At 46.2% G+C, this 12,239-nt stretch overlaps 1 protein-coding gene across 2 annotated transcripts in view; it reads left to right on the top strand.

The window, feature by feature from the left end:
- Positions 1–11,392: 11,392 nt before the first annotated feature.
- RNGTT (RNA guanylyltransferase and 5'-phosphatase) overlaps positions 11,393–12,239 on the top strand; it is a 414,630-nt gene continuing 413,783 nt past the window's right edge. Inside the window, exon 1 of one of the 2 annotated variants that reach the window (XM_045010976.1) lies at positions 11,393–11,661. In XM_045010976.1, coding sequence (XP_044866911.1) covers positions 11,598–11,661 — 64 coding nt within the window. In that variant the 5' untranslated portion in view covers positions 11,393–11,597. The remainder of the gene's footprint in view (positions 11,662–12,239) is intronic. The other variant, XM_045010975.1, reaches the window with a different exon arrangement.

Genomic DNA, 12,239 nt, shown 5'->3' with positions numbered 1-12,239 from the left:
AAAGTCTGTGGACGATACCAAGCTCGGAGGGGTTGCAAAGTGCTTTGGAAGATAGGATTAAAATTCAAAATGATCTGGACAAACTGGAGAAATGGTCTGAAGTAAATAGGGTGAAATTCAATAAAGACAAATGCAAAGTACACCACTTAGGAAGGCACAATCAGTTGCACACATACAAAATGGGAAATGACTGTGCAGAAGGAGTACTGCAGAAAGGGATCTGGGGGGTCATAGTGGCTCATAAGCTAAATCTGAGTCAACAGTGTAACATAGTTGCAAAAAAAGCAAACATTATTCTGGGATGTATTAGCTGGCAGGAGCAGATTTACTGTGAAACAAACGGTGCAGTGGCACGGGGCCCCCCAAAATGCAGGACAAATATCTGATAACCTGCTCCCGAGTCCCAGCCTGCAGCACAGCAGGGCTCAGACAGGCAGGCTGCCTGCATACCGTGGCTGGTGGCCCCACACCGCTCCCGGAAGCAGCCAGATGCTGGCATGTCTCTGCATGCCGGCCCAGGCAGCGCATGGAGACCCGCTGCCCTCTCCTCCCCACAAGGGGCATGCAGAGATGTGCCAGCAGCAGTGCAGCAGGGCTAAAGCAGCTCCCTGCCTGCTCTGCCTCCCTTCCTCTCTCCCTCCGGCCGGCATGTCCCTGTGGCTCCTGAGGTGGTGGTGTCTTCATGCACTGCTCCTGCCCCGGGTGCTGTCTCCGCAGCTCCCATTGGCTGGGAACTGTGGCCAATGGGAGCTGCGGGGGCAGCACCTGCAGGCAGCAGATACTGAAATAAACCATAAAAATAGAATTATCTCCTGCAGATCCCCTCTGCTCTCTCCCCCCCCTTGGAGTTGCTGCCGAAGGGGTGTGTGTGCCGCTTTGGGAGCCATGCTGCCCAAGGTAAGCCTTACCCCCTTGCCCCTCTCCTGCACCCCAACCTTCTGCCCCAGCCCAGACCCTGCACCCCACATCCAAACTTCCTCCCAGAGCCCGCACCCCACACCCTCTGCTGCACTTAACCCTCCTGCCCCAATCAAGGTACCTCACTTTATTTTCAATTACTTCCCATTACTTATAATGTAGGAGGAGGAAAAAAAGAATGAAAAATGGGCGGGGTAGGGGGGAGATAGGAGAGAATGTTCTTTTTCTTGGCTGGGTCCTGAGGGCCCCCTCCCCCCCCGAAAATGAAGCTGCACACAGGGCCCCACTCACTCTATATCTGCACTGTTAGCAGGAGTGTTGTAAGCAAGACACAAGAAGTAATTATTCCGCTCTACTCCATGCCAATTAGGCATCAACTGGAGTATTGTGTCCATTTCAGGAAAGATGTCGACAAATTGGAGAAGGTCCAGAGAAGAGCAACATACATGATTAAAGGTGCAGAAAACATGACCTACCAGGGAAGGCTGAAAAAATTGGTTTTGTTTAGTCTGGGGAAGAGAACACTGAGGGTGGACATGATATAACAGTTTTCAAGTATATAAAATATTGTTAAAAGGAGGAGGGAGAAAAATTGTTCTTGTTATCTCCTGAGGATTGGACAAGAATCAATGGTTTTAAATTGCAACAAGGATGGTTTAGGTTGGGCATTAGGAAAAACTTTCTAACTTGCAGGGTAGTTAAGCACTGGAATAAATTGCCTAGGGAGGTTGTGGAATCTCCGTCATTGGAGATTTTAAAGAGCCGGTTAGACAAACACCTGTAGGGATAGTCTAGACAATACTTAGTCCTGTCTTGAGTGTAAGGGACTGCACTAGATGACCTCTTAAGGTCCTTTCCAGTCCTACGATTCTATGCAGACATAGTATAAGAGTGTAGAGCTGGAGTTGCATGAGGAACATGGAAAATGGCATGTGTTGTTAGAGGGAGGTAACTTACAGTTATAGTCCCATTTGTCCATCCTGTACACACAATGAGGCAAGGATCCTGTGAAGAAAATAGTATGTGATCCTGTAATTAAAGACTATGTCATAATTAATATGTACAGAATGACGGCAAAACTAAGCTTGCAAGGCCAGCCTTATTCTGGCATTATGTAACTTTAAAGCGCTTAACTTTACAATGCATATTATTTTCTTTTAATGTAGTTTCTTTTGTATGAATAATATAAATACATAATCAAATATATAAAAAACAGCTAACTAAAAAGGGTCCTGGACAGGTCTCTCAACTGGTAAACAATTACATCAAGCCTTTATACCTTCGTTACAGACAAGCTTAGACAATCATGGAGACAGTAAAAAGCAACAAATACATTTTGTTTATACATAAGCTTTTCTGCTATCTTACTAGAAAAAGCAAGACTGCACATTGCAAGGTCGTAATACTTTCACACAGTTCACTCTGTCTTACATTATCTTGCTTCTACAAATCTCACGTCATAAGGGTCACAGTATGGCCTGACTCTTGCTAACTAACATTCATTAAGATCTCTTCAAAACCTTGTTAATTATTTACTGGCTTCCACAACCCTAACCACTTTGCTTGTTATGTTGTATTTCTTTCCCCCATTTGTAATAATTTTCTTGTTCTTTTAGATTGTAAACTCTTTGAGGGATGGACTGTCTTCCTAAATGTGTGTACAGTGTTTAGCTCATTTGGGGTGATACTGAAATAAACCATAAAAATAGAATTATCTCCTCCAACTATTGATAATATGGCCCCTAAACTTTATCCTTAGAGATTCCCATGGTATACAGATAGCCTTGGACAGATGAAATAGAAAGAAGACAGCTAGAGTGCTGGTGGTGGAAGTCTTTTACCAAGTGTAACTGACTATAGCAAAGTTTTGGATGTCTTATGTCATAGCTGTGCAAGAAGCTAAGATGGTTTCTTCACATCTACTACAGCATTCGGGAAGCTAAGATCAATTACACTGTTTTGGGTGTAGGCAGACAAGTTAATCCATGTTGCCTTCACTTGCTGTGAAAGTATTTCAAGCTCTGATGTGTATAAACTACACTGCAGGCAAGATTGCTCTGATCTGGAATTAATTATTGGCCCCAGTAGAAGCAGAATTTTGTTTTGGGAAAGAAGATCCGAGAGGCTGTGCTGACTGTCAGGTAGCTTTGAAGACAATGTCCACAGGGTGTTGTTGACACTCTCCTACAGGCCCTAGAAAGAGTTGCCAGAGGTGCTTCAGTGGCCACATACCTTTCTTTTGAGAGACCTCAGTTACAAAGGCAGAATATCTCAGTCACCTCAGGCCTTGAGGGAACTCTAGTAGTGATTTCTAAATATGGACTCCTGTAAAGGACGGGTGGAATTCTAGTATGCCTCATACACAGCAAGACAGTCAGATGCCAGTGTCTTGGGCTGGGGAGCCCATTGTGGGATTAGTGCCCTTATTTAAAAATCTAAAAGATATTGTATATATCTTATGTTTAAGAAGGTGGTGTTAAAATTAACAGCCCTACTTAGATTAGTAACTTTCAAATGAGTACCAGAAGTAAGGGTCTCAAATATTTCCCTATGTCAATATTGTGGGGTCTTGTTTTTATTGGCTAGGAGAACAAAAATAACTTTCTTGTCTATTTTTTGATTGTCATTAAGCTTTGAGAAGTTTGTGACCTCAAGGCACATGAAAATAGAACCGTTGCTGTCTGGCCATCAAGTGAACTTATTTCTTATTTCTGTTACTTATTTCTTTGATGATCGCATCTACTGCTTTTGTTCACTATCTTTGTCAGGAGGGCTAGTTATGTTATGAAGTGGGTGGGATACAATTTTGGGGGTTCATACTATGTGAGGGGTTATGGCTTGCAAGGCAATAATGATAGGTGCCTAGGAAGGGGATATCCTAATAGTACTCAACTGTTCCAGGGAATTCTGAATTAAAGTAATTCTACCATGAACTGATTGTGGCATCTCTTCTATGCTTCTATGCTTCTATTATTATAGAGTTTGAATTTACAGTGTCATCATCCATTAGAGACTTGAGTTGAAATTGTCATTTTCCCAGAGCATAAGCTTGAACAATTAGTCAAGAGTTGAATAAAGACTCAGAGGTGAGTTGTTATATTCCTTCCCTTACTCTCCTATTTGTATAGCTCCTTGGAGTTTACAGAACCCAGTTTGACTGGGGTAATTTCTTTTGCTCCACTAAATGATCATGATTTCCTGTCTTTGAATCTCTATGCAGAAGTATATGACAATCTTGCATCAGGGAACAAGTCCAAGAGTTGTTATTGCTTTATTTTTAGACTGCTCCCTGTTTGTTTTGGACACAAAGAAGATGAGGAGTTGTTCTCATCCCCAGGCGTAAAATTAAGTAACGTATATGTGGGGCTATGGTGCCCCCTAAAGTTCTAAAGTAGTGGTTCTCAGACTTTTGCACTGGTGATCCATTTCACATAACAAGCCTCTGAGTGCGACCTCCCCTTATAAATTAAAAACACTTTTTTATATATTTAATACCATTATAAATGCTGGAGGCAAAACGGGGCTAGGGGTGGAGGCTGACAGCTTGTGAACCCCCACATAATAACCTTCCGACCCCGTGGGGGGTCCCGATCCCCAGTTTGAGAACCCCTGTCCTAAAGATTTTTCTTATTTGTTGCAGAATAATTTGTTGGGGAGTAGCCTTAAATCGGGAGAGCACTGTAATTTTATTTTTATTTTTGGAACTTGTGCCAGGGATGCCAAGAACTTTGGATAGGCACCTCCTCTTAATTTTGCATAAATAAAAAAATAAAATAACTTCCCCCTGAAAATATTTTTCTTCCAGTTGCTGGTTTGGGAAAATTATTATTTGTTTCAGATGCTAGGCTGCTTAAGTTAGTTTCCAAGTCCATTTTTTGGCACCCAAAGAAATGTCATGATTTTCAAAAATACTGAGCACCCACCAGTTCTTTCTTATTTTTATGGGAGCTAATGGGTGTTCATCTTTTTTGAAAATCAGGCCATTAATTTGGTGCCTAAAGATGGATTTAGGAGCTGAAATGTATGTACCCATTTAAAAAAATCTTATTCTAAATCTTCAAAGTATATTTTAATTTCAATGATTTTCCCTTCCAACACCATTGCAATCAGGGGCGGCTCTAGGCATTTTGCCACGCCAAGCACGGCAGGTAAGCTGCCTTCGGCGGCTTGCCTGCGGAGGGTCCGCTGGCCCCGCAGCTTCGGCGGACTGCGGGAGGTCCTCCGAAGCCACGGGACCAGCGGACCCTCTGCAGGCAAGCCGCCGAAGGCAGCCTGCCTGCCGCCCTCGCGGCAACCAGCAGAGCGCCCCCCGCAGCTTGCCGCCCCAAGCACGCGCTTGGTGTGCTGGGGCCTGGAGCCGCCCCTGATTGCAATGCAAGTGTTATTGGGGTACAATATGACTAGTCTAACAAGTTACAATATTTATTTAGATTTAAATAATATTAAAAAGATCTATACAAAGTTCTCCAGTCAACCTGACAATTACAACATAGCAACCACCTAGTTGCAGTAAAATTATATCTACATAATCTACAAAGTCAATCCACCACAATCAAATCGTAACAAATTAAGTCAGCCAGCCAGTAAATCAAAGGAAAGTATTTTCTAGTCTATACTATTTACGTTTAAGGTTAGTTAATGGTTTTTCTTCTGTGAGGGAAAATATGGTGGGCTTACAACTTTGGCCAGGCTTTTAGGCCTAAACTTTGGATAAGCTTGTTTCTAGGCTGTGTTGAACTTTGGATCATCTTGTCTCTGTGTCTGAGGGGCAGAGAGGAGGGGGACAGAGTGGTGAAAGAGTGATGGAAAGTTGCTTCTGTCTGTCAAGAGGTAAAAGGAGTCAAAGTGGAAAGTTCCCAAAATGGAACAATGGCTTTGTGTGTATAAAGGGCATGAGGGGGCAGAGTGATAAAGTCCTCAAGTAGCATAATTTGCAATAGCCAGGCTTATGAAATATATAACCACAACAGTTGTGTTAGAAAGGTCGCTGACCACAAAAGAACAGACAGTGAGTAACAGGGGGGGCCTAGTGGGCGAGATGCTTGTTTTTGCTTTTGTCCTATATTAATTTTGCAATATATTCCAAATAAGGTAATTAATGTACGTGTGTGTAATTTGTCTGTGGTTTTAACCTTTATAGGCTATGGCTAGAAATTTACGGAAGGGAGAGCAGCTTGCCGCCTTGCATGGGGCCATGCTGACTCTCCTTGCATATGTGCTCGTATAAAATAAAGGAGCCTCAGGCTGTCTGATCCAAAATCAACTGTGTGGTCAATTTTCCACAACACTTCTTAGGAAATGACTTGGGATGCACAGTGGAAGAATGCTACTGCGTGAATGTTTGTACAAATCAGAAGCCACTTAGTTTATGTAATAACCTAGGTGATATAAGTCCTGTTGTAGTCTCAGATTAGTGGTTAATCTTTTTGTTTTTTCTTTTCTATATTTGCCAAATTTTTATTGAAGAGGTGGATTAATTTGGGTTGTTTGTAGTAATATACCAATTCTCTGCATTAGTGAAAAAATAGTTATTTATTAACTTTCCTTGGCCTGCATTGCTTTCAGCTCTCAAAACAGTCCCACAGGAAAGATGGAAACGTCTCTTTCAAACACCATTCTGAGTGAGGCTCTTATTTCAATATTAGGATAGAAATAAGAATCCAAATTTCTGTATTTCATCACAGACATACACAAAGGATGCTGGACTGAAATAGAAGAGTAACAGGCTTGCTGACCTGTGCTACTATAGAAAAGAGCTTTTTCTCTTAATTCAGGCAAAACTCCTAGTTCTGATTTGTTGTCTATAAGTGGCAACAAAACTGAAGTTCTTCAGCTAGCTAAGGTTAGTATTTTAAAATAAATATATTAATAGTTATTTTATATTTTTAATTATTTCAGGTTACTGGCCAGATAGGAACTAGCTGATCAGGTTTAAATTGGTGACTAGATACCACAGCTATGGGTGAAACAGACATGCCTAGATAATCTAGATAAGAGAAGAGAGAACATATGTAAGATGCATTTAAGGCAGTGTTCCCCAAACTTTTCACAGTTGCACTCCCCCTTACCCCTGTCTGTGCCCCCCACCCCCGGAGTGTGTGTGGAGGCTACTGACAGGGGTAAGGGGGCCAAGGCTGGGGGTGAGTCTTGGGCTATGAATGGAGCCATGGCCAGGGGCTGAGGCAGGACTGGGAATGGAGATTTTTAAAAAAAAAATAATTGGAGATATACCAATCTCCTAGAACTGGAAGGGACCTTGAAAGGTCATTGAGTCCAGCCCCCTGCCTTCACTAGCAGGACCAATTTTTGCCCCAGATTCCCTAAGTGGCCCCCGCAAGGTTTGAACTCACAACCCTGGGTTTAGCAGGCCAATGCTCAAACCACTGAGCTATCCCTTCCCCCAAATTCTGGGAAGCTGGCCCACTGGGCTTCGTCACCCTCCACAGGTAGTAAAATGTTATGCCACTTGGTATTAGGGTGGAACACGAGGGTGAGGAAGTGAAATGTGTGGAGCACGAATGTGTAGAGTCATTCTCTAGGCATGGTTCGGAAGCGAAACGGCTGCAGTGTGTGCAGCCGGCTCGGGTAGTGGAAAAGAGGGGGCGGGGGGGCTTGCAGGGCAGGGGCCTGATGAAAAGGTCCGGAGAGCCAGAGGCGAGGATTGAGTGGGGGGCTCCCAAGAGGTGGGTGATAAGGCTGCCCCCACCTTCTGGAGCATGAACAGGGGGGTCTGAGAGGTGGAGAGCCCCATGCACTGACCAAGCACCGGGGATCTACCCAATTCCCCTGCTTGTAATCCAGGAGGTCTCTCCTGGTTTCTGCCAGGACCAGCGTCGGCACACTGAGGCAGACTCTGCCACCTGCACACTGGATTGTGTTGCAGGGGCTCTGAATTTAGCTGGGAGCTGGGGCTGGAGCAGAGCTGAGGGCAGAACGGGGCTGGATGGCGATCCCTTCCTGCCCCCCATGGGGGCTGGTCCAGGCCCCGCCCCACCAAATGTTTCTCCATGCCCCCTAGGTGGGGACCTCTGATTTAAGGAGATAATATTTCATAGAGTGGTGAATAAATGGATTGACTTGTAACTGAGGTGATGGAGTCCATAGCATTAATGTACTGATTAAAACAGTGATTCTTAAAGTTTTGTACTGGTGACCCCTTTCAACTAGCAAGCCTCTGAGTACAACCCCCCCTTATAAATTAAAAACACATTTTTATATATTTAACACCATTATAAATGCTAGAGCAAAGCGGGGTTTGGGGTGGAGGCTGACAGATCGCAACCCCCATATAATGAACTCATGACCCCTGAGGGGCCCCGACCCCCAGTTTGAGAATCCCTGGATTAAAAGCTCTTTGGGGCAGCCACTGTTTTTTCAATATATGTGCACCCAGTGCCTAGTACAATGAGGCCCCAATCCCAAACCAAATATTAAATAAATGTAATAATTAATTTGAGCAAAAATGGATGACTATCTGGAATTTATCAAATTCTATATAAGGATTTATAAAGTGTCAATTACTGGTATCTCTGAATCAGAAGAGGTGGGAGTAATCAGTTCCCACAGTGGGTCCTGATCCTGAACAGGGTTTAGATTTTATCATAATATAACAAATAACAATTTTTCTGTCTTCTCCCAGCTCAGCCATGCTTTTTTGGCATGAGAGTATTTCAGCATTCTTTAGTCATAAACTTTGTTTTTAAAATAATTTTATAATTATATGTAGCAGCATAGAGATGTCAGAGCGTCATCACAGTTCCAGGTACAAAGAGTCCATAATCTATTTGTATTATTATACTATTTTGCAGCTATGTATATCACTTTGGGCCTAATTCTGTCACCCTTGCTCATTGTACTCTGTGAAGAATCCTGATGAAATCAGAATTGTGCCCTTTGTGATTATTTTTTGGTTCTCAGACTCGTTCTAATCTTGATTACAACTTCCTGCACTCAGATTTCATTTTGTCTTTTCCAGATGGTCTCTTGGCACCATCTAGTGTCTGATTGTTGCATGTTCAGCTAAGGAACAAATGGGATCTTAGTTTCTGTATAGAACAGAGGTGGGCAAACTACAGCCCACAGGCCACATCTGGCCCACGGGACCGTCCTGCCTTGCCCCTGAGCTCCCGGCTGGGGAGGATAGCCCCCGGCCCTTCTCCTACTGTCCCCCTCCCCAGCAGCCTCAGCCCACTGCACTGCCAGTGCTCTGATCCACTGCTCCTGCCAGGCAGCGCAGTGGCGTGGTTAGCTCCAGCATGGTAAGCGGGTGAGGGGTTCTGGGGGGCAGTCAGGGGGCAGTTGGATGGGGTGGAGGTTCAGGGGGGGAGGCGGTCAGGGAGGGTTGGATAGGCATGTGAGTCCCAGGGGGCCTGTCAGAGGGCGGGGGTGTGGATACGGGTCAGTGTAGTCAGGGGACAGGGAGCAGGGAGGGCTGGATGGATCAGGAGTTCTGGGGGGCAGGCAAGGGGCAGGGAGCAGGGGGTGGTTGGATTGGTCAGGGGTTCTGGGGAGGGCAGTCACAGGACAGGGGGTGATTGGATAGGGGGTGGGGTTCCAGGGGGGCGGTTAGGGGCAGGGGTCCCTGGAAGGGGCGGTCAGGAGACAAGGAGCAGGGCGGGGTTGGATGGGTCAGGGATTCTGAGGGGGTCAGTCAGGGGACGAGAAGTAGGAGGGGGCGGGACCGGCTGTTTGGGGAGGCACAGCCTTCCCTACCTGGCCCTCCATATAGTTTTGCAACCCCGATGTGGCCCTTGGGCCAAAAAGTTTGCCCACCCCGGTATGGAATATAGTGCATATCTGATGAAAAGTTTCAGAAAATAAATGAATAGTTGGATATGGCAATAGTGCATTAAGTTTAACCATGATAAGTATGTTGGTGGCTAGCCAATAGTCTTAGAATATTAATAATCAGAAAATAAACTAACAAAACTGTAATCTAATAATTTTGACAACTTTTCTTATTGAAACTGCTCATTTCCTTTTCTCCAGACAAATATTGATACAGGGTGTCATCTGCAATTTGGACCTCTCTATAGTTCTTCATTTTATACATAAATCTTGGCAATTCTTTCTTCAGAACATCTAAGATGCGGCCTTTCTTATCCATTTGTACAGCTAAAATTCTCATTCAAGCTTTCATCATTTCATATATCAGCTACTACAACATTGTTCTCTTTGGCCTTGAAAAACGCAGTCTTGCCCTGGGCATATCCCTTCAGAATGCTGGTGCAAAGATCACTTTCTTAGCTTGTTGCTTTGACATTGTCACTCCTCTCTTTGACTGCTTCCCCAGGCACCTCCTTCTATCTCACATCAAACATAAACTGCTTGTATTCACTGTCTTAGCTCATTGCTTTTATCTTGTTACCTCTCTCTTTGAATCCTTCCATTGGCTCCTTCTTCTTTCTCTCATGTCAAACATACAATACTTGTATTCACTTTCAAGTATCTTCACAGTCAATCCCCAATATATCTATCTTCTCTCATTTCCTATCAAGCTGTACAAAGCTTGCCTCCAACTGACCAATTATGCCAACCACTACTGCCCACTTGTTACATTTTCAACCATCTTTGTGCTTTCTCCCATGCTGCCCCACATGGGGGACACGCTCCCCATAACTATCTGCAAAGCTATCTCATTCACCTTCAAATCCCTCCTCAAAACTCTCCTTTGCCATGATTCTTACGCTTTGTTGGTGTGTAGAGACTATTGCCTATGCTGACCATTATTGTCTCATTGTTCACTTGTACTCCCACTGTTTGTCTGCCTGTATCCATCTGTTGTCTCTTGTTTTATACTTAGGTTGTAAACTCTTTGGGACAGAGACTGTATTTTTGTTTTATGTTTGTTCAGCACCTAGCACAACAGGGTTCAGATCCATGACGAGGCTCCTAGGTGCTATGGTAATACAAATATTAAATAATGATAATTTAGACTCCAATCTTGCTTTTGCTCATGTGGAGCCCCCCCAGACGTCAATGGGATTCTGTGTGGACACAAGGCTCCACACATCTGAATCTGATGTAAGGACCAAGTCACAGATTATGACAGCAAGTGTGTGTCTGTGTTTTTTCTAGGGTGACCAGTTACCCCTCCCCCCAAATAAAAGTGTCCCGATTTTTCACACTTGGTAGCTGGTCACCCTAGTTTTTTTCCCTCCAGGCTAGCAGGGTTGTGCTATTATTTCCTGGTACAGTAGTAGCCCCTACGAGCCCCAGGCACAGCCCAGGCTGCCCTGTGCTAGGTGCTGTACAAACACACACCAGCAAGGGAGTCCCTGCCCTGAAGCCCTTACAAGCTAAGCGTGGGCAGGAGGCGGGCGCGGGCTCCTTCTCCCCCTCCCGCAGCTGGCGGGGCTGTACCGAGGAGGCGCGTTTCCCTGCCAGACCCAGGCCCCATCGCGGCACCGAAGCGCCATCCCGGGACCGACCGCCACAGCAGCGAGGCCACTAAACGCAGCCGCTAAACAAGCAACGCCCCTCCGCGGCTCGGTCCCAGCCGAGCGGCCCCGGAAGCGGAAGTGGCGTGCCTGCCGCGGTGCATTGTGGGCAGCGGCGGTTGCTGTGGAGTTGGATCTGAATGAAGCTGCCGCGGGGAAGGGGCTGCTGGAGCCGCTGAGTGGGAAGGAGCCGCGTCCGCAGCCGCCCGGCCCGGGCGAGCTCTGTCAGGCAGCGCCGCCATGTCCTACAACAAGATCCCGCCGCGCTGGCTGCGCTGCCCCAGGAGGGGGCAGCCGGTGGCAGGTGAGCGGGGCCGGGGTGCTCGGCGCGGGGCGGCCACAGCTTCCTCGCGCCTCTTCGGACGGGTGTGCCGGGGAGGGGGCGCCGGGCCGGGCGGGGTGACGGGTCTCTGGCCCCGGTGCGGGTGGTGGTGTCCGGAGTCATAGCCCCGACCCCATCCGCGAGCCGGGTCGGAGCGGGCTCCCCGGGGCTGGGCGTGGGGCGTCGCAGGCACCACCCCTTTCCAGGGGAGCCCTCGGACTAGGCGCCTCTCGGCCCCTCCTTCCTTTCTAAGTGGCGTCTCGCTACCTTTTCACTTTTCGATCCCGTTTTATGCCCCAGCTCTCTCATCCTCCCCCAGAACTGCGCCCTGCCCCCCAGCACAGCACACCTCCCTCCCACAAAGGGCTGGGGGGAAACTGGCCAACGTTCACTCCCGCGTCTCTCAGAAATCCTCCTACCTGCAAAACAGTTGTCGCTTTTCGCTCTTGTATCCACCGATAAAAATTGTCGTCCTGGATCAGATGGAGCTGCTGTAAAGGGAAACGGACTAACTTTCTGAGATCCTTGTCAGTTTCTGTTTCCAGCAACAAAGAGCTAAA

The sequence above is a fragment of the Mauremys mutica genome, chromosome 3 (genome assembly GCF_020497125.1).
Source record: "Mauremys mutica isolate MM-2020 ecotype Southern chromosome 3, ASM2049712v1, whole genome shotgun sequence".
NCBI classification, from domain to species: domain Eukaryota; kingdom Metazoa; phylum Chordata; order Testudines; family Geoemydidae; genus Mauremys; species Mauremys mutica.
This window is presented reverse-complemented; position numbering and strand designations above follow the sequence as displayed.